At 41.1% G+C, this 23205-nt stretch overlaps 1 protein-coding gene across 1 annotated transcript in view; it reads right to left on the bottom strand.

Moving 5' to 3' along the window:
• The window catches only part of Arhgef38 (Rho guanine nucleotide exchange factor 38), a 106484-nt gene extending 83596 nt beyond the window's left edge, over nt 1-22888 (bottom strand). Inside the window, exon 1 of the mRNA XM_051185421.1 lies at nt 22693-22888. Within this exon, the coding sequence (XP_051041378.1) occupies nt 22693-22888 (196 nt within the window). The remainder of the gene's footprint in view (nt 1-22692) is intronic.
• Nucleotides 22889-23205: the final 317 nt, after the last annotated feature.

The raw sequence follows: 23205 nt of genomic DNA, 5'->3' as shown, positions 1-23205 counted from the left end.
CTTAGAAGCACTGAAGAAGAAGAAAAGGCCTGCAAAGATATAACAACAGGATCCATGAGTGGCTGATAGAAAAGAGAAAAATGCCTTCGGAGGGTCAAGAGAAAATGGTGCTTTAGAATTGTGCTTAGCAGGATTCTCTCAAGGATGAAGAGCCAGTAAACATTCATTTTATAAACAAATATTACCATAAAAGAAAATTTGAGAGGTTCTTCCCTCACAGAGCAAATTCTCTTTTAGGGAATATAGAAATGAGAAAGGAATCCGAGGAGGACAGAACATGAACAGGAGGCTCTGGATTAGGGTTGCTATTGCTGTGATGGAACACCAGGACAAAAGCAGTCTGGGGAGAAAAGGATTTATTTGCCTTCCACATCACAGTTCATCACTGAAAAAAGTCAAAACAGAAGATCAAGCAGGACAGGAACCTAGAGACAGTAGCTGATGCAGAGGTCATGGGGTGGAGCTGCTTACTGGCTTGTTCCCCATGGCTTGCCCAGCCTGCCTTCTTATAGAACCCAGGACTACCAGCCCAGGAATGGCACCGCCCACAGTGGGCTCACCTCTCCCACAAGAATCACTAAGAAAATGCTCTACAGGCTTGCCTACAGCCTGATCTCATGGATGCATTTTCTCAACTGAGGCTTCCTCCTTTCAAATGACTCTAGCTTTTGTCAAGTTGACATATAATTTGCCAACACAGAGGATACCCTGGTTTATACAGTGAGTTCTCAAAAGCAGGAAACAGCTAGATAAATAAAAACTAAGCTGACAACATTTCCCCATGCTAAAATATTTATTTTATCCATAGAGTAATATTGTGCAAGAACGTAGGATGCTGAAATATATTATGGAGAAATTGCCAGAACTCTAAGGAAAAGGAAGTGCTCTTAGGAGCATCTTGAATAGAAAATTCTGAGGGGGGAAAGAACTTGATCTTGGCCCCTTGCTGTTTTATTTTAAGGAACAAGACTACCTGTTTTCAAATATAAGAGAATTTGGATAGGAACTACCATTGTAATCTCTCTGAAAATATTGCAATAGTAAGAATTTCACTTAAGTGAAAATGAATCCCCAAATGAAAGCATAGTAGAAAGCCAGAAACATTTAGAGAAATGCATTTCAAAATATAATTCAGGGGCTGGAGAGATGGAGGTTTGTTCTTGGACTTGGGTTTGGTTTCTAGCTCTCACATGGTGGCTCACAACCATCTATAACTCCAGGACCAGGAGATCTGATGCCTTCTTCTAGTTTCTTGTTGGCACCAGGAATTCATGTGGTATTCATACATACATAGATCAGGCACAACATTCATATGCATGCATGTATAAATAAATAAATCATATTAAAAATAAGGTGGAGAACTAGGTTTGGCGGTGCACACCTTTAATCCCAGCCCTCTGAAGGCAGAGGCAGTGGGCTCTCAGTGTTTAAAGCAAGTTTTGAAAATAAAAAATGTGGAGGAGCTTCCTGACACCAGCCTGTGGCCTCACACACACACAAGCACACATATACTACACACACACACACAAACACATGTGCATATTAGTCTAAATGGCAACATGATCACTTTTCTCTGGTGGTATGCAAAGGTATGTATAATACCTTCCAGTATTATAAAAGCTATCCATTAGGGATGATCTCCATGTTTTTCCATGCTGCATGTGCTGTCTTCAGCAATATGGTCTTATCAAGTTTTAAAGGGTTACCAAGAATGATGGTGATAGTCTGTGACATTTGGGCATCAGTGAAACCCCACTGGATAACATCTCCAAAAGAAGTAACCCACTCTTAGCACTAGGCTTTATTTGCTAGCCTAGTTTAGTAGGAGCACTGTTACTCCATGATAAGGTGACTCATATAAAGGCTAATAAATGCTAATTATACATTCAAAAGGTCTTTAGTCTTAGCCACCCCTCCATCTTTCCTGATATTCTCTCTTCTATCTTGATTTCACACCTCTTAACCCATTTAACCCATCCTCTTACATTATTCTCCCTTTGCCCTTTCTGTCATTGCATTCTATCTTCCCTGCCTTGAAAGAAATCCTATGGTTCCTTACTAATTTCCTTATCTCTATGGGTAATTGTCTTAGTTAGGGTTTCCATTGAGGTGACAAAATACCATGATCAAAAACCAAGTTGGGTAGGAAGGGGTTTATTTGGCTTACATTTCCAGGTCATAGTCTTTCTTTGGAAGAAGTCAGGCCAAGGAACTCAAGCAGGACTGGAACATGGGGACATGAGCTGATACAGAGGACAGGGAGGGGTCCTGCTTACTGGCTCACTCAGTCGGCTTTCTTATAGAACCCAGAACCACCAGGCTAGGGATGGCACTGATCTCTAATTTAGAAAATGACTCACATCTGTATCTTATGGAAGAATTTCCTTAAATGAGGTTTTTCCTCTCTGATGACTCTACCGTGTGTCAAGTTGACACACAAAACCAGCCAGTACAATAATCATGAAGGCCCATCTATGTGAGCCATGAGAACTACAATAATGACCAGCCTGTCAAGACATGTGCACTGGTTCAATAATGGCTTGAATGTAATTGGAGTAACCCACCAGTTTCTGATTGGATTTAAGGCCAGTTCCACAAGATGAAACCCATAAACTGTCACTTTTATCATGGCCTAGAACCCGTGGCTAGACATTATAGGCTCTAGAAGAGAATCTATGATTATTATTCTGCTCAATGGACATAGAATTAAACTGACTCCTCAAGATTATCATCATCATCAACAACAACATCATCATTGCTATCATTATTTTTTCAAAACAGTCTCACTATAAAACTCTGGCTGTCTTTGAACTCACTATGAAGATCAAGCTGTCTTGGAACTCATAGAGATCTGCCTGCCCCTACCTTCCAAGTGGCTAGGATTTAAGATATGCACCACTATGCCTGACTGTAATAACAGTGCTATACCCATAGATTAGTGCATTTGCAGTAAATGGTGCTTGACACAGAGATGCACAATGGGTCGAAGGTCAACAACTGTGGAGTGGTCAGCCCTAACTGGGACACCCTCTCTCCCCAAGGTTAGGAGATCACTATGGAAGAGGGGGAGGAAAGAACGTAGGAGTCAGAGGTCATTTTCTGTCTTCCTAGCCTATTTTATTATCTGTCTGTCTGTCTTTCTGGCATAGTTTCAATTAGTTCTGAAGTGTGAGAACTCAGCTTTATTCTGATATTTCATGACTGACTATGTCTCCACCCCTTTCAGTGACTGATTTAACACAATTTTATCTTTATTCATTGGGTGCCCCCAAATCAACAATTCTTCAAAATTAACTGATTTCAACTTATGCAGAAAATAAAATGTGAAACTCTACGTCAAAGAGAATAATAGTTGCCAGCATTAGTGAAGCATTCTCTTTGCACTTTTTAAAAATATTTGGCCAGGTGGTGGTGGCACATGCCTTTAATCCATCACTCAGGAGTCCGAGGCAGACGGAACTCTGTAGACCATCCTGGTCTACAAAGCTAGTTCCAGGACAGCTGGGGCTGTTACAAGGAGAAACCCTGTCTCAAAAACCCAAAATAAATAAGTAAACAAACAATAAATAAACACAATATTTTTTTATATTTATTTTGTGTGTGTGCATGTGTCAGTATGTCTGCGGGTGCCTGGAGATGACAGAAGAGGACATTGGGTTCCCTGGAGCTCCACATATGATTCCGTGCCTCTGTCTATGTGCACTGGAAACTGAAGTCACGTCTTCCCGAGGAGCAGCAACTACTCTTAACCTTTGAGCCATCTTGTCACCTTATCCCACAAAGAGAGCTACACTTTCACAAGATGAAAATGGTTTTGGATGTGGGTGGTGGTGATGTAATACATCATATGGGTATATTCAACATCATTAAACTATGCACTTAAATAGCTACGATGTTAACTTTTATAGACTTTGCCAGGATTATTTTTCATCCAGGGAAATAGCACCTAGTGAGACCATAAAATAGGAAGAGAACAGAGGCATCCGAGGCTTTCTGGATTTATTAAGATTTCCTCACGATGTAATATTTAGTGTAGTATTTGTAAAGGAAGAGGTTTCAATGTCAGAAGCTGTGTTTCAAAATCCGTCATGATTCCGGGTTACGTTTGGAGTACAGCAGTTTAAACACTGTAGGATGTATCTTTAAAAACAATGTAGTGTAGGGTTTCCAGACACCACACCGAGAGGGAGGCTTATACAAGAGGAGAGGTGAGGTATAAACAGAGTAAGCTGTATATCCGAACACACCTTTGTCCCAGATATCGCTCTGGTGAAGAACGACCTTCATAGTTAGTTACACCCTTGCATCTCAGCTCTCAGCTGTCCCACTGTGCCTCATGTGCCACACACTTGACTGACAGCCTTGAGCTCGGCTCCCGTCTATCACACACTGTGTGCGCTGCGTCAAATTTCCTGTCAAAAATGTTATTTCAAGGTAATGTGTATAATAAAATCGTTCGCTTGGTGTCCCAACAGCATGGCTTGTGACTGTGTTGTCAGAATGGTAGCCACATTGATTAATAGTCACCTGCCAACTCAAAGGCACGCATCCTGGGTAAGAGGCGTCATATGCACCAACTTAGCCTTACAAAAGGTAAAGGTGGGTATGACTTCTTGGAGAAACGCAACACAAAACGTCAACAAACTGCTAAAGGAAGTGATAGTAATTTTAAGAATTCCTGCAGTTCCCCCCCACACGGGTTACATTTCTTTCCCCCATCCCTTTCATTGCAGTAAACTCTGAATATCATAAAAGTCACTGTGTTGACTGATTTTGAAGTGTGCAGTTTGGCAGCATCAAATGCCTTCCATTATTGTTCAATCATTACTGCTGTGTGTGTTCAGAACATGTCCATATTCCCAAAGTGAAACTCACAATCCCTCATTCTCTCCTCTCTGCCACCATACTGCTTTTTGTCTCACGAGCTGGATTAGTCTGTGTACTTCGTTTTAATGGAGTTATACAGTATTTGTCCTTTGGTACCTGGTTTATTTCACTGGGCATAATGTCTTGAAGGCTCAACTACACCATAGGGTGTATCAAAAGCCTTAGTTTTTAAGGTTTAGTAATATTCCATTGCATGTGCACACCATATTTTATTTATGAAACAAGCTAAAATTGCTTTTATTATATTAAATCATTATACATTGTTATCCTCATTATAATGTTCATAATCTAGTGTGCAAGCCTGTAATGCACGCACCAGTTTTCAAGTATTTGTTAAGGACCAACGTTGTAAATATTCATTATCTATAATCTTTACAACCTAAAAATGGAATATTATGCTAATTTTAGTGATGAAGAAACAGCAAACAAATGTAAGTAGAATTTCTCCAATAATTTGCAGATTACACCGAAGAACTTGGGTTCTAGCCAGATGTGCTGGGGTGTGCAGCTGGGGCTTCCTCGTTCTAACCCCTGCCTGGCAATGCTGCTTTCATGTCTCTGTGCATATGCGACAGGATTTTGCCGGACAAAGATATATCTACAGGCCAGTGCTTACAGTGCCACTCACAGGAATATGACACCAAGCAAGCCGTGTGGTGTCACTAAATCGTTTCATCTCTACAAAAGAACTAAGCAAAGCTGGCGATGGCAATGAGCTATCATTTCTAATTACTGATTCTGCTTCACAGGACAAATTTTTTCAGGGAGAAAACTTACACCTAGACAGATCGGTCCGCCGGCCCGTTCCCCCCCCCCCCCCCCCCCCGCCCCCCCCCGGGGGGCGCCCCCCCCCCCCCCCCCCCCCCCCCCCCCCCCGCCCCCCCCCCCCCCCCCCCCCCCCCCCCAGGGGCGGGGCCCGCCCCCCGGGAGGACTACCTCACTACATACTCCTCACCTTTTAACAGAAGGGAGTGAAAACACAGAGGTTAAGTAGTTTGTCCAAGGTCTCACTGCTTTAAATGATGGGGTCAGGTTCGAATCCTTCATCTTAGCCACTACTCACTGCCTGGGACTTGTGGGAAGGGAGGTAAAGCACGGCAGCCACATTTCCCATGTCTCACACGCAGGTAGCCCTCCTAAAAGAGCCACTTGTTCTTTGTATTACCAAGAACTTCTTGCCATTGATTCTGAATGGCCTAGATGGCTCTTCCCCCTACCACAACCTGGGAAATGTCCCTGGGACAGAAGGAGCGGATTGTACATCAGGACATTTCCCTGTCACTGGGAAAAGCAGAACTATAAAAGAGTACTACAAATCCAGTTCAACAGCAGGCCTAATGTGTACATCATCACTCAGACAAATCCGAATGGAATGGGAATCTGCCTTGACTTGTCATTTGCTATAGTGTAATAATGACTGACTTCGAAAACCCCAATTATCACCCATTTATCTCAAGGCCCAATCACAGTGCTAAGCAGTTTCTGAGAATTCACTGAGAATGCCCTGATTCTCAAGAAGTTCAACAGCAAGATGAGGAAGAAGGCTGTCTCTGCTAGGGTACCATTTACCATTACTCTTAGATGTCTATATGGTTATTCGTTTAGATTAAGGTCTCTTGTTGGTATTAATTACTAATGATTGCTAATAAATAATCACAGACTTTTGTGTTCATAATTGTGTCACTAAAGTAAAGTTGTAAGTAGTAACTTTATATTTTGACCATAAGATTTTGTTCAATGCCTTATGTAATAACAGCTGCTGTTAGCATCACCTCTGGTCCCCTGATACGAGAGACAGCAGGTACATGTATACCTCTCAACAGTTATTTATTAGACAACTTATACAGTCACTTGACTGGAGAATAGAGGGGTAATATATCAAAATTACCTAACCCCAAATAATTTATAATTTTATCATAATGTGAATATATTCAGAGCTAAATAAAATCAGTAAGCATCAGAATTTGAAACTAATAATTTCATAAATTTCCTAGTTTGGAGAGTTAAAGAAATTTTGTATCTCATTCAATATCAATTTTAAATTATCTATTGTATTTGAGTAGGTACTGTTACAAATGTAGTAATGAATAATAATGCAACAGCTCTTACTGTCAGGAAACTGGGCAATCTAGAGGTAATGATGGGTTATTAAAATCACTGGGTAAGTCAGCATTTTCCCTTTGCTCATTAAAACATACAGGGATGTCTATGTACTTCCCTTAATAATCAGTTTTTACATTTTCCACAAATTAGTTGCGGACAACCGCAAACCTGACTGCATGGCTGCATTTATTATTGTAATTACATAAACTTACCTAAACACACATAAACTGGCAAAATATGAGGGTGATAGAACATGTGTGTTTCTATAAAACTGATTTAATGCTTTGAAGCAATTTTATAAATCAAGTTGCCAAGCCGTTGCTGCTATATTAGAATTTGCATGAGACAAATGAAAAAGATTAAGAAGAAAATGATTCTAGAATGAACCTGAAAACCAATCACTTTGCAATTTAAAAACACCAGGCAATATTGGGAATAAATGGTGTACAGATTATAATTACCATACACTTCAACCTGGGCTAAAAAGCCTAGTGCAGCCTAGAAGCCAGGCTCTTTAAGGTAGCTAGGAGAGAAGAGACATGCCATTAGTTAAAGGAGTAGCATATGCAGAGCTTAATTGCAAACTCAAGATGGAAAAACACATTCACACAAGGGAAGTATAAATGTTAGTGGGCATGAGAAGGTACTGTTTACAGAGATTGCACAGGATAGATTCTAAAGGCATTCTTAAAACATCTCAGACTTTTAAGAATAGCAGGTGCTAGCTAGTTTTTTTTTGTTGTTGTTGTTTTGTTTGTTTCTGTGACAAAATACCCAAAGAAAACAACGCAAAGAAGTAATATTTATTATGGCTATAGGCCTATATCAGCTCATAATTAGTTGATTTCATTGTTTCTGACCCTGTAGGCTAAGTATAATGGCAGAAGAACATAGTAGGGCAGGGATGCTCACCTCAGGGCATCCAGGAAGCAGAGAAAGGGATGAGAAAGAGCCAAGGACAAGATACCCTGTGCCCACCTACCAGCGATGAAGCTCACTTCACCTCCTACTAATAATGGCATGGGATTATGAACCAATCAATGGATTGATTCTTATGTGAAGTCAGAGCTTCTAGAATCCAGTAGCCTCTTAGTAACTGGTTCTACTAACTGGGGACCAAATCTTCAACAATGTACCTTTTTGATAGTAATTTTATGTTCAAACATAACCATGATACGAACTGTACAAATCAAGAGGAACTTAGAAAGACATTAGTGATGGGAGATGTCATTCTGTAAATATGTTTCTCTTATTGGTTAATGAATAAAGCACTGTTGGCCAATAGGAAAGCAAGATAGGTGGGAATAGGAGACTAGGAGGATTCTGGAAATAGTAGGGAGGAGATTCAAGATGGAGGACCCACAGGGTAGTACGCCGGGTAAGCTAAGACCATGTGGAAATAGATTAATAGAAATGGGTTAATATTTAAGACAAAGCCAGCCAAAAAGAAACTAGTAACTGGCCTACAACTTTATATCAAATATAATGTCTCAGTGTGTTATTTGGACTGGCGCAGCAGAAGGACCAGACCAGCTGGCGGAAAAACTACTCCTAACACATTAGCATGGGCTATCAATTAATTCAGGCTAAAGGAGGAGCCAAGCCAAAGCTTAGATTTCTGAGACTGTTGACCAGGTAGCATGACCATAAAACCAAACAAGGAAAAATAGAAAAATAACAAGGAGGAGACAAGATGATAGCTGTACCTAGTTTTATGCTTTACTTACAGAACAAAACTAATTTCTAGAAAATGTAAGTCCAGGTTGGAGCAACTTCTCAGTGGTTAAGAGTGTTTGCTGTTCCAACAGAGGCCAGTGTTTAGATCCCAGCATACACATCAGCAAACTAACAACTACCTGCAACTCCATTTCAATGCTCTCTTCTGGTCACCTTGGACACCAGACACACATACAGGGTACATATATGCAAACACATATTTATGTTGTGATAATTTGTTTATGATATAATAAAGCTTGCCTGAAGATCAGAGTGCAAGCTAGCCACACTAGCTAGCCATAGAGTTGAGGAAGTGGTCTTTAATGCTAAATATGTACACATCTTTAACTAACAGAAGCCACCCTGAGATACAAGAGATCAAACCTGTCTAAAAGAAATAGCTCACACAAAGGCAATGCCAGCATCTAGAATCACACACTTTTAATCCCACACTAGAGAGGTAGAGACAGGAGTGATATGACTGGGTGGAGAGAGGAATGTAAGGCGCGAAGAGACAAGAAAGAGATGCAATCTCAGTGAGTCTGGGGTTTGGAGGAGAGCAGTGCAGGATCACCCTTTCTGTCTGAACATGGAAAGAAGTAAGAACTCTCAAGTGGCTGGCTGCTTTGCTTCTCTGATCTTCAACTTTAACCCAAATATCTGTCTCTGAGATTTCATTATTAAGAACAATTAGAATTCATGCTACATATACACATAAAACAAAGTCAATGCATTTTTTTTTAGAAAGAAAAAGTCATGTAAGCAAGAGAGGCAGAAACTGAGGTCAGACCATCATCTTCTCCATCAGCATCAGTATCAGTATCATCAGCATCAGCATTATCAGTCTAATTTTCTCTAACCCAGGTCTTATTTCATACCTTTTCCCCATGCTTGCCACAGCATCACAAAAACAAAACAAAGTAAACAACAACAAAAACAACTTGGCTTAAGATTGTATTGAACCCTATGGACATAATTTTCACACGGGAAAAATCTTTTATCAGCTAATGGAAATCTGACCCACAGAAAGATGAATGGAGCAAGCCTTCTGTGAAATAGGTTGAAAATAATTGTGTGTCAGGGAGGTTTTGGAGGGAAGCCAAGGAGGTATTCAGAGAAAATATGGAGAAACTGAACCTCCACGGCTCCCAAATTTGAAAGCTCAACTATTGGGGCCGGAAAATACTTTATCCTCACTCACAAGGCTTCTGATTTATTTCCTCTGCCTGCTAATTATTGCAGAAGATAGCGATGTGGTTTTCTAAAAGGAATTCAGCAACATTTTCAGGCTTGGGAAATACCAAAGTACCATTGGTTTGAATTTAGAGGCTTTTACAGTGATCAGTACAGCACAGCCAGGATGGTTAGGGTGGGCACTTTCTGGAAATGTCTGTATTTAAAGTCCTTAATGGGGAAAGATGAATGAAAAAGGAGACTCTAAGTCCTGAATAGAGTGAGAACTCAGGTGGGTAAATCTTGCCTGTATTCATTTTTCCCATTGCATTTATCTTATTGTTGGGTGTATAGAGTTCTGGCTGGATGGGACACTGATTTATTTATTTATTTATTATTTTACATGTCGATCCCAGTTCCCTCTCCCTCTCTCCCTCCCTCTCCCTTTTCCCCTCTCTGCCCCCTCACATGCACCCTGACCACCCTCCCCTCCCATCCCCCCACCCCAATTCCACATGTAGGGCAATGCCATCCAGATGGGGTCATGTAGATCTGACAGGTCATTTGAAGTAGGGACTAGGGCTTCTCTCCTGTCTCTAGTTTAAGGCAGTTATCCCTCTATGGGGGATGTGTTCACAAAGTCCTTTTGTGCACCAGGGATACATCCTGGTTCCACGGTCTGAGGTCCCTTAGACTGCTCAGGCCTTCTGGCTGAGACCCATATTCAGGGGCCCTGAGTCAGTCCCATGCTGGATTCCCAGCCATCAGTCTGGGGACCCGTTAGCTCCTCCTTGTTCAGGTCAGCTGTCTCTATGTGTTTCTGATTTTTATCCATATATTCATTTATTGGACAGATATTTATTGAGCACCTATTTTCCAGTGAGTGACCCTTAACTTGCCAATTTTACAGGTCCTCTTAGGAAATATTTGGGAACATTAAATGTCCGTTTTGGTTGTCATAACAGAGGTATGAAGAAGAGTTCCTAGTGGTAGTACTTAGAGGATGGGGACAGTGTTAATGTCCCACAGTGCATGGGGGGGGTCACCATGCAACTGAGGATAATCAATCTGCAAATGTTAGCTGTGGCTCTGCTGAAAGCTGGGTTCTGATTGTAGCAGCACAGCATGGAAGCACACAGGGCAGACTGTGTCTTTTGAGACATCATTTAATTTTGCAAGAGAAACAGTGAGACAATGGCTGGTGAGAAGTGTGGCGGACACTGTGAAGGACAGTAAACAGGAAGTGGTCACAGTCCCAGCTGCCACTGCAGAGAGAGGCCATGGTGGGAGGGGGCACTCAGAAGCAGAGTTTAGAATGGAAACTTACAGAGAAGCAAATCAAGGTTTCCATAATGGTCACAGGGACTGATACCAACTTCTCTTTTCCTTTTCTTCCTTACCTTCCTGCCTTCTTTACTCACCTCTCTCCTTCCCCCTATTTTGCCTGTAATGCCTGAATTCACTGTAAAAAAAAATTATTCGCATACATTGTGAGAAAACCATCTGAGGATCATTGCTTATTGCCTCTTTTTTAAAGTTATCATTTTTGTTACGTTTGGTTTTGGCCATGTCATATATGTGTACAGTACATCCTGGTTACTCTCGCCCCTTCTTCCCCTGCCTCCTTCCCACCTCTGCTTATTCTCAGTTCCATCCTTACAAGTCCTACTTTTGCATTCATGTCCTTTTGTTTCATTTTGTGAACCGCTGAGTATATCAGGACCATCTGTCTGACAATGGGTTTGGAACTGCCCATTGGAGCCAGGTGGGCTCACCTGAGGTACGCAGCTGAAGACAATGACTGCCCTCCCCAAGATTTCGCTGATAGCTAAAGGTTCAGCTCAGAGAACCAGGCTCTGGGAGTCCCTCCCCAATCCATAGTTGACTGATAACAAGTTCTTTCCTGTGCAGGCCCAGTGCAGGCAACACAGCTGCCGTGTTCTCATGATTGCAGTGAGTGTGCCATGCCAAAGAGCCAGCGTCTCACAGCCCTCCTCTCTCTTTTTACTTTTCGTTGTCAAAGCATTAGACATAGACGTGCGTCATTTTCCTCTCTTTCCATTCTGTCTCTCCACCTCCATCTTTCTTCTCCCATTTCTTTGTGTTATCCTGGGGCTTGAACTCAGGGCTATACATATGCTAGACAAACATTTTATCTCTGAGCTAGATCTCAAGCCTTTTATTGTCTATTTAATTATCATTTTAATGCATTTTACTATCCATTTAGTTATCATTTCAGATAAATAAAAAAAACAGAATTTGTTTTCCTTTCAACTAACTGAAATTGATTTTTTGAAAGTTCTATTAAATCGCTTATTGTAGGCTGTGGACTCCAAGCATCATCTACAAACAGTGGTCCATGATCAGTATATATGTATATAGTACACATGTATATAAGTATGTGCATTTTGTAGCTTATATTCTTTAACACAGTCTAATATGAGATCTTTACCTGTCATAAGGATTTGAATACAATCTAAACATATAGAAAAGTCAAACTACAGTTTGAATATTTTAAAACAAATTTTTATAATTTAAACATATTAGAACATACAGGAAAAGGTGCAAGGACTTGAACTTTTGAAATTAATTTTTTCTCATTCAAAGATTATATTAATAAAATTTTAATGAAAGTTTATATTGTGATATCTAAGTTATATTTTGCATATTAAAAAGCTAATGTGAACTGTGGATACAGCTTAAGGTTGAGCATTTGCCTTATGTACATAAGTCCTAGGTCCAATTCCCAGACCATAAAAGATAAAATGTGTAAAAGTTATTTCTTGTAACTGCAATGTGCTAAAACTTCACTTTTCCCAGAGAATACTGATTTTTTTTCCTCCAAGTATTCCTTCATCAAAAGGAATCTAAATTTACATCTTTATTTGACATGTAGATGAAGGAATATTAAAAAGTAAAAGGCTAAAGTATAATGGGAACTTATACCTTTGGAAATATTTAGTTTTAATGTTTATTATTATTGTTAATTATTTTGGAGCTGGGTACTGACCCCTGGGCCTTGCATTTGTCCTTCTTCTGAGCTAATTATCAACTGCTGTAAAAACCAGAAAAGCAGCCTGGAATCTTTGGGAAGAAGTAACGTGAGTGGACAGTCTAGCCGCTCTCCACCAATCATTCTTATCTAGCTGTGAGCTGTGGGTTAGCGTTGATGGGCAGCTGAGACTAGCTCCTATAATTCATGTTATACTTCTAAAGCAGATGATTCTAGTTATTCTAGGAATATTCATTGTGCTCTCAGATCTGCTTAATATATATGCACACAGAACATTGTTTTTGAAAGTGTAAAATGATAGAGACCCAAGAGATCTAAGGGCTTTTGAATATTTTTCAAAATATTGTCAAGTTTGGTAGTTCCTTAAGAAAAAAGTAGAAAACAGGTATGGCTACTAAAGACTAAGGTAAGAATAAGGAAGGATGCACTTTGTCTGTTTACACACACACACACACACACACACACACAGAGAGAGAGAGAGAGAGAGAGAGAGAGAGAGAGAGAGAGAGAGAAAGAGAGAGAGAGAGAGCTTGGAACCCAGGCCTCTCAGAACGACTGATTCCACCACTTTCTAGCTGTCTAGCTGTGTGACCACTGGGAAGACACCTCCACCTCTTTGAACCTTAGTCTCATTATCTGTGAACATATGACATTAACTTCTTTGAAAAGATGCAAACACCTAACTGACAAACACAAATGTCCAGCTGGTTCATCAACTCTCAAGGAAGAAGGTTGGTATTGTATTATCACCTGTTTCAAGTCATAGGGCATGTATAATCACTCTGGAATGCCCCAGCACTAAAAGTTCTAAATGGCTTCTTACCCCACTGTTTTGTTCTGCACCCACAGCCACCTATCCTGTAGAGGTGCAATTAAACTTTTTCTTATCACAGCTTCTGTATTGCTTTGTGTGTACCTCTGATGTCTTAGAGATTTAGTGTAAGGTGAAGGCTACGATACCCATAAATTTTATTTTCTTCTCCTTCACTTCATTGATTGACTTCATTTCTATTATCCCTTCCTTGCTATAGAAAAACAAAAGAATGCAGTGGTCAAAAGTTGGCTACTAGGAAATACTAGGAAAATTGGAATTATAGAAATATACCGACCATGAGAATCGATATAGCTGCAGTTAGCTGTCGAAATTTTTAAATCATGAAATGGGCAATGATTCAGCTGAGTGCACACCAAATATCAGGCACCCCTTAAACACTGAAGTAGGCCTAAGTCTCTACTTGCAAGAGGATTTATATCTAAATGGAAAAAATAGAGAGGTTGGTATAATTATGCAAATTCAGAGATAAAGACCACTAAAGGAGCAGAACAAACCTCCCTTCCCACACCACACACACACACACACACACACACACACACACACACACACACACACACACGATTTGCTGTATGGATTATTCTGAGCTGAAGGTGCCTGGGAAGGGAAGATGCAGGAAGGGTCCCATCTCTCCCCTCTTTCCTTCTGAAAGTAAAGCATACATTCCCACGAGGAGAGCGCCCAGCTGTATCAGGAAGCATAGAGCTTCTCATTACTGGAGATGGACAGCTGAGATCCAGATGAATCTGTACAACAGTGCTTCTTGGAAAACCTACAGCCTCTCTTTAGTTTCCTTCTTACTTCCTCAATGTCTTGCCAGTGACAAAGCCCAGAGTCCTGCTTTTCTATAGTACAGAACTCCAGGCCCATCTATTTCTTTGGGGTTTTTACTTTTGTTTATAAAGTACTTTGTATTACATAAAACAAATAGGTTTCAAGTAAAATCTGTAGCTTTTCTCCCAGTTAATCTGCCTTTTGTCAATCCATTTCACAACCCCCACATAATCTTATAGGATAGAAGAATAGTACTTCCTTTCCATGCCACTATAAGCAGGGACTTCTGGGGAAGGACTGTGAAGGGTAGAGAGACCTCGATGAAGAGAATCCAGACTTCCAGGAACTCTAGGAAAGGAACTTTCAGCTTGAGCAAAGGCCTGATTTCCAGCCAGGATGCAGGTGTGTATTTAACTCTAAATGTCTGATTGCTGAGCACAGTAAATTGCTTGCACTTGTGTGTGAGGGGACACGTTCTAATACTTCAAGGTACTGACTGTTTTTCCCTGAGTGAAATCAGGCCAGCAATGAGAAATAAACAATGTCTTCAATCAGCCATTCCCCAACCAATACAGAAGCAGAATCTGTGACAGCTCTTTTTTTGTATTGACATTAGAGACCTAACATCAAGAAGTATTCAGAGAAAAACAATTTCCTATTCAGACACCTAGACCAGTGGTGAGATGGTGTGACCTCTCAGCTTCCTCGAGTCACAGGGGAGGCCAGACAGGCCCAGGTGTTCTTTGTCACAGCCTCAGTACAGGTTTCCCAGAACTGCCTTCTCTGATTCACTAATCAACAGAGAAATTGCTCCAGATAGCCTTGGACAAAGGCTTCTATTTTCCTGCTGCATTCAAGTTTACAGCTCAGGATTCAGGCTGACTTTGTAGAATTCTATTACAGCATTACCCAACCAAACCCAGAACCGCTAATTTCTGAACTACAGCTTCATAGTTTTGTTCCTTTGCTTACTTTATTTTGCTTGGTGTTATGAGACAGGATCTCTCTATGCGGCCCTGGATGTTCTAGGACAGCGATATAGTCCAGCCTGGCATCGAACTCATAGAGACTTGCCTGGCTCTGCTTCCCAAGGGCTGGGATTATAGGTGTGCAACCATGTCCAGCCAACTGTATACTCTTGTTTGTAGCTGTGTTGTTTTCTCCACCTTTAATACAGGATAGACCTGTAGTATGCTGCATTTTATGGAGAGAAAAATAACAGATAACAGGCCTAAAAAGTAGAGAAGAGACTTAAGGTGCTCAGTGAAGCAGAAAAGAGAGTCCATTAAGCTCCCGTTATTATAGGGAAGACTTTCTTAACCTGTCTTTGTAATTTTAGTCCTTGAAAAACAGCAACAAAAAAATTATTTTTTAAAACAGTAACACTGGCTAGGACACGTTGTGAAAGAAAGAATGCATGCTTCCATGAAAAAAACTGCCCAGTCAAGCTGTGTTGCAATAGCAGAAAAAAATTTTAGCACATTATGAATAGCAGGCAGTAAACACCAAATTGCTTTAATTTGGTATGGATGAAATATTTGGCAAGAAACTTAACTGGATCTATTCTGCTTTATGGCATTGAAAGCACCCAAGTTTTAGCACTTACATCTTTCTGCTATGAAGGCAGAACTGCGAAGATTTGGGATTTTGTGGTGGTGGCTACAAGCCTCTTGCTGGCATCACCCTGGTGGGTAATGGCTCTCACCGTCTCTCCTTTCCCTCCATTTCCTTCACTCTTCACTCTTACTTTGCAGGACCCTGGATAGATGGTAGACCACAGCTGCCACATCCATGCCTCCCCTTCTCCAGCCACCTGGTGCAAGCATACAAATGCTTCTGGCATGCCACGCCCACATATCTAAAAGTTATAGACATAGCTGGCCACCTGTCACATGAAAACTGATGCATCTCTTTTTTGTTGTTGACAAAGCTACCTCCATAACAATCTGAAAGCCAAGCTTAAGCTTAGATTTCACAGATCTGTAAGTGTGTCACGCCAAAATGTGGCTCAGAGCACACCCACCCCTACCTATCCTTAAGGCTTGTCAACTTACCCTTTTCCCATTAGGCCTCCCATCTACCAAGGGTGCCCTCCTATACATGGTACAAATACTCCGGTTTGATCAATTCAAGGAATTTCCCGTAATCAGTTACCTCTCAGGCCTAAGTCCACCCATAGGAAAATGGAATAGGAACAGGCTAACACAGGCCTACAGCCAATACTGAAGCCTGTGCAACAACAAAAATTCCACAAGTTCCAGATACAGTCCACAGGAGAGAATAAGGTGGCCCAACAGGCACTGACCTTCATTCCAAGGACTCTCCACCTACTTTGGTCAGGAGAGCGCGGCAGGGACACTCCATGTTTCACCTGATGCCATTCAAGTTCAGCATTATTATGATAATCCCACTGTGCCCGGGAAACCAACGCCCACAAAAGTACTGATGCTTATATTGTGGTGCCAGCTCAGAAACATGATTCTATAAACAGACTTTGTTTGTTCTAATCTTCTGTATTAGCAGAGCTAAAGATTGTTCCGGAATGTTTGTTCACATTGCGAAGATGTGTCTTGGCCAAGGCACCTTCTGATTGGTTTAATAAAGAGCTAAGTGGCCAGTAACTAGGCAGGAAGAGACTAGGTGGGACTTCCAGGCAGAGAGAGAGGAAGTCAGAAAGATGAATCCGGGCACATGGGACACACCAATGTACACAGAACAAGTCAAACATATGGGACAGAGGAAGATAACTGAGCCATGTGATAGAACGTAGATTAATAGAAATAGGTTAATTAAGTTGTAAGAGCTAGTTAGAAAAAAGCCTAATAAGGCCACGCTTTAATAATTAATATGTTTCTTTGCATCATTTGTGGGCTGCCAGTCCCAGTGAGAAAGTACTATTACAAAAGATGAACATCAATCTGGTGTCTTTCTCTTACTGGTCTTTCCCCAGCTCTCTTACAATTTTAAATTATATTTATTTTCATGCCTGGCATCTCCTCCTGTCTCTCTCTCCTTTCTTTCAACCTCACCACTTGATTCCACATTTTATGCACTGGTAAAACTCTGAGTTTTATGGATAAGAGAAACCATACAACTAGAAATGATGCCTTCCATCTTTAGGAGAGTTACAAAAAAAGCTTTGCCCACCTCGATGTAGAAGGGTAGGAGTTATGGTTTTCTGTGGCTCAGGATTTGAAACGAGTTTTCTAAATGCTGCAGGACAACTTGACTCTATGCTAAAAAAGGAGGAACTCTAAATGCTTCATTTTGGTTTTTATGCATGAATGAGACATGAACTACTAAAAGCAGATAGACTTTCTTTTAAATGTTTGCCCTTCAAACAATTACACACCTATTTTGCAGGTGTCAGGTTCCTAGTTCTGTAGTGTTCTCTTTAGCAAATGGTATTTGGAGGCAGAAGAATTGGACAGGAATGGGATGGGTTCCAGCTGCTTAGAACACATAGAAAAGTTTGCCTTTCCTTTTATGGCTCCTTCATTAGGCCTGGAGCAAACCAATCACACGTCTTGCAGTGTGAAGAGCCCCCAGGCGCTTAGAGATTATTCTTCACAAACACGATGCATTAAGTGGGCTCATGATTTAGCCAAGTTTAGCTTTTCAGTTGAATCATGTGTCCTCATATTTTGCAAGCTGTAGGAAGTGTGTGCCTTAGAAAGATTGTCTTTTAACACCAGGGAATCAAAACCTCAGGATTTTATCAGAAAACATACGAGTTCTTTCTCAGTGGTAAGAGAACTTTCTTTTCTGAAGAAGGAATAAAAAGTAGTAAAAGAAGGCGGGGAATGTGATGCTGTTTTGACTCCGGATTATCAAAGATAATGGCGTATTATGTATTTACTCCCATTTTCAAACAATGGTTCCTTAGCAAAGTATTTAACAAACAGAAAACTAACTCGATGGCAAAAACAAACTGACCCACTATTGGTCAGTTCCAGCTTCTCTAAGACTGTATTATAGACTGTGTAACATAAGTGACAAGCTTTTTTTCCTCACCATTCTACTGCCTGTGAAATCCAAGGTCAAGTTCCTAGAAGACCCAATTTCTGATGGGAGCCTGCTTCCTGGTTTACAGCAGTCTCAACTAACAGCTGCAGAGAGAAAAGCAAGTTCAGATCTTCCAAAGTCACGAATTCCATTTATTAGGGTTCTTATCAAGTATCTAATTACTTCCCAAAGGCCTCATTTTCAAATACCATCATTTTTAAAATATTAGTGTGTCGATTTGGATGTGTGGTCTGAGAAGCAGAAATTGCATCAGTAACATCAGTCACTATGGTTTCAGACAGAACTGCTGAACCTCAGTCACTGACATTTTCATAGAAAGTTTAGGCAGTGGAGAAATATCTCAAGGACACACATATATCTATGTGTTCTCTATATATAGACAGTAACATATGCAGACATATATGACCAGGTCATGCTTGATTCAGATAGGGTAACACAGGTAATTATATATGAAATCCTAAGTTTTTACACCTCAGCCTTCTAGTTTGCCATTTGTGTTATCTCTAAGGCCCTCAGTAGAATGGGAATAAGGAACTGAGCCAATTCAAAGGTGATGTGATACGTAAGACTGTAATGAAGAGAAGAGTGAACTAAGCTATGGTCACTTGACTCTACAAGGCAGAGTGAGAAATGAGATAGGCCTCCACTAAAATGTAGCCATTGTGTGTGCAATTCTGTTTATTCATGTGTTTTGTTTTAATGAAGGGTCGTATTTATTGCTGGAGGTATGTATCCTCCTGTATGAAGGCACACATCCACAGGTAAGTTTTATTTAGTCTTTGCGGTCTGCTCACTTCTTTTCCCTGCATGGGCCAGATAATTCGAATCATTTGCTCTGTTGAATAGTTACTGAATGGTTTGATAATATTGAAGAGTTATTTGTGCTTGGCCTGACTCTATATGCAGAAATGGAACAATTACCAAAGCAAGTCTCTTTCATGGAGTATGGGTAGGGGAGAGACTGGAGGGAGAACGAGAATCAATATAAGGAATAAGGAAGGATTATATATTTCAGATGAAACATAGTGAAAAAGTTAAAATAGCCATATCCATCTATGCTGTCTCCCTATCTTCAGCTTATCGAGTCCTAAAGGCCTAATAACCTCCTCCACCCAGTGACTGTTCGGAACCCTTGATCCAGCCCCTACTTTCATGCAGCCACTCTTTTGCAACTGTTTGTTTTCCTTTCTTATCTTTCCCAAGCAGACTTCAAGGCTTTGTGGAATAAAGTGTGTGTGTGTGTGTGTGTGTGTGTGTGTGTGTGTGTGTGTGTAATATTATCTTTGTGATTTGGCTCAACATTAACTAAGACAATACCCAACATATAACATATACTGGGTCACTTAATAATCAGTTGCAGGAGTAAAGAAACCCAGGGCTGGGTGAACACCCAGCTATCCCTGTACAATGGAAAGTGTATCAGGACTAACGGCTGGGAAGACAACCTCTGCAGGGTCATTAGGATTTCATCTTTAGGGATGTTTTCTGTAGCACTGATCTGGAAACTCTTAGGCAAAGCATCAATTTCCAAAACTTATTATGGCAATTTAAAATTCAATTTGCTAAAATGTTATTAATCTTTTTTTAAATAAAATCAGCCCCATGGAGGGACACTCCCTTAACCTAGAGGCAGGATGGAGGGCCTAGTCCCTACTCTAAATGACTTGACAGATTTTGTTGATCCCTCCTGGAAGGCATTGCCCTTCCTGTGGAGTGGGGTGGGGGTGGGGGGAATGAGATTGGAGGGTGGTGGGGGGCATGGAAGGGAGGGAGAGAAAGAGGGAGGGAGGAGGAACTGGGATTGATATGTAAAATAAGAAAAAAAATAAAATTAAAAAGAAAAACCAACAGGTAGACTGTCTAGTGTGGATGCTGAAGAGAGGTCTGTTTTTCAGAACCAATGAGCAGGTTTCCACAGAGAACTGGAATAGGGAACTACTCAAATAACAACACAGCACTAAGAACAAATGCCTGAGTGAGCTGAGAACTGTGGGAATACTGGAAATTCCAGTCTTCGAAAGCACTCTGACCTCAAAATGGCTTTGGACCCTCTTTCCAGAGCTCTATCCAGTTCAGGTTGTCTCTTTTAATGCCCCTTGGGAGCTACCTGTTCCAACAAAGATGGGGCAAAACCTTTGCCATTTCGACAAGGAAGAGATGTAGGAAACATCTGACCACAGTCTGTTGTGGGCACTGAACAAACCAGACTGAAAACCCAAGCTGCCTGCCTTGAACATAGTGGAGGAAATGCCTCCCACCGCTGCTGAAGCTTGTTATGAATGAAAGTCCCCTTTTCTTCTCGGGAGATCAGTTGTAGCTTTGAGGGGACCTTCTACACTTTCTGGTGACTTCCCCCCCCCCCAAGTGCTTGTAGGAACATGGGTGAATTCTGAGTTTTTCCACTTTCATAGACAAAAATTCAACAGAACAGAGAAAACTCACAAACCAAACCAAGTGTGCAACTGGCCTGGGGACTTCTACAAAGCAACTAACAAACACTCACTGTGGTTTGTGGTCATCTGCCTATTTTGTTGGATGCACTTAGGAAGAGAAGAGCAAAACTTAAGTTCCCGAAATTATTTCTAATTAATTTTGCTGATGAGAAGTCTGAAGCAGAACAATGCTGAATTAGTGAAATGATGGCAGGGACATTGTTGGGAATAATGTGGTGGACTTCTGAATTCATGAATGTTGTATCTTTATCAAGGAACAAAAAGAAGCTAAAAATCATAAGTCATATAAGTTTGTATGAATATCTGGTTTGTCCTGATAGTATGGTACCCATTATTTTTAATATTGATAATACTGCTATTATTATTTATAGAGCATATAGTATCTGTCAGCCAGGGTGCTAGAGGTTTGTGTCGGTGTCTAATTCAATCTTGAACACTATATGGTAGATACCATTAATCTCACATTTAAAAAATAGGAAAATCGGAGCTCAGAAATTTTAAGACATTGTCTTCAAACTCTTGTATGCAGTAAATTGAAAAGTCATAATTGGAAGCCAAGTGAGCATAGTTAAAATTGGCATTCTTTCCAACTATTGCCTTGAAGGATCAAATACTGTTCCTCCCTCATCAAAAATAACTTATTTAAGGGTAAAGACTGACACTGCAATTTAGTGTTGAGCCATTCAGAATTTTTTTTAAAAAGTACCATGCCCTAGTTAGAGCTTTTAAACATTTTTTAAATGAATTTGAGTTGATTAATTTGCATGATCAAGTCTAAGCTTGTTTCTGAGAAGAACATTCTGCTAGCAAGTGTGTCCCATTGGTCTTTTAATGCCATTGCAGTTTTAAGGTCTAAAATGGCAAGTCACAGAGGGGAATCCATGCCTGCATTGTGCACAGAACAGGAGAGACAGGCTCTGGAGGCTCACATGACAGGTGCAGCTGCAGAGACAGACCGCTGCCTGCTGTCACACCAAATGAAGTCTTAGAGGAGCAAATGACCTTTAGGAGGAAGGGTAGTCAGAAGGACCTAGGAATCCAGGGCCAGAGATAGAAGACATGTTATAATAACTGTGCCAAATTATCTTGCCACCATCACAAGATAAAGTGGTTGCTTCCTCAGTCGTCACTCAGAGTAAGTGTGCAGAACAGCTCTGCCCTGTTTGGATGCTATTCAGTCTACTCCAAGGGCTTGCTCATTGAAGTGATTTTCAGGAATTCTTTCAGGGCATCCCACTGACTATAACATTACTTATTTTTCACAGACATGATTATCGTTTCTCATCCCTGTTTAAGGTCTGTTTCAATCATGGTTTAGTACAGTGCCCTAGCTAGAGCTTATGGTGTGACATCTCAGAGCCACCCACCAGGATAGACTGCTTTTTAAATCCCATGTGAAGCGGTCCTTCCCCCTTTCTAAGTGGGGTGGGGAAAGGAGGCGGAACAAGGAAGGTAGAGGGGGAAAAATATTACTCTCGCCAGAGAAAACTGAAAGGTATTAAGAAAATTTCAGAGGAGGCTCTTTAACCATCGATCCACACCATAAAATTTTTCTCTCTATCCCATGAGTCCCTCTCAAACTCGATTTCTTGATTTGTAAGAAGGGAGTGTTGGCTTTGATTTTCTCCTCTGCCTCAAGTGTCTCTGCAAATGGGAACCAGTCGAAACAGGACTGGCGGGGAGCCACCTGCAGCAGCTGCTTTTTCTTTGGTTACCTTGTAGTTTCTGGTTGTACTCGGTCCTGTCAGACTGGCTCCTCCTCAAGGTGCCAGAGTGGTCCCCAGAGACAGTACTCTCCACCACAGTGTCGGTCTTCCTCCTTTCCAGCATATACAGCCTGGGTCTCAGGAAGGTCAGGTTCTTTCTCTTGCTTCCCATGTTTTCCTTCCCAGGGGCTTCTCTGGGCTCCATCCGAAGCAGTGACACAGAGTTCTAAGGTTTACAGGCAACGGCTGGTTGCTCAAGCGCCTCCGGGTGAACCTTGGCATTTAACTGCCCCCTTCTAGCTACACAGCTTCACAGGTTACCTGTCTGTGACTGCTACCTGGAGTCCCCGAGCTCCACCCCTATGAGGTCATTCTTTTTTGTACCTACCATCCAACAGGGGAAGTTGCCACCTGTTACCCGAGAGACTGTGGCACTGAGTTAGGCAAAGCAGGGACTCTACTGTCACATGCTGCTGAAGCAAACAAAAATCTCATTGTGTGGGGCCAGGGCTCGGGGTGGGG

Source organism: Phodopus roborovskii, unplaced genomic scaffold (assembly GCF_943737965.1).
Source record: "Phodopus roborovskii unplaced genomic scaffold, PHOROB, whole genome shotgun sequence".
NCBI lineage: Eukaryota > Metazoa > Chordata > Mammalia > Rodentia > Cricetidae > Phodopus > Phodopus roborovskii.
Note: the sequence above shows the minus strand (reverse complement) of the source record. Positions and strands in the feature narration are given on the sequence as shown.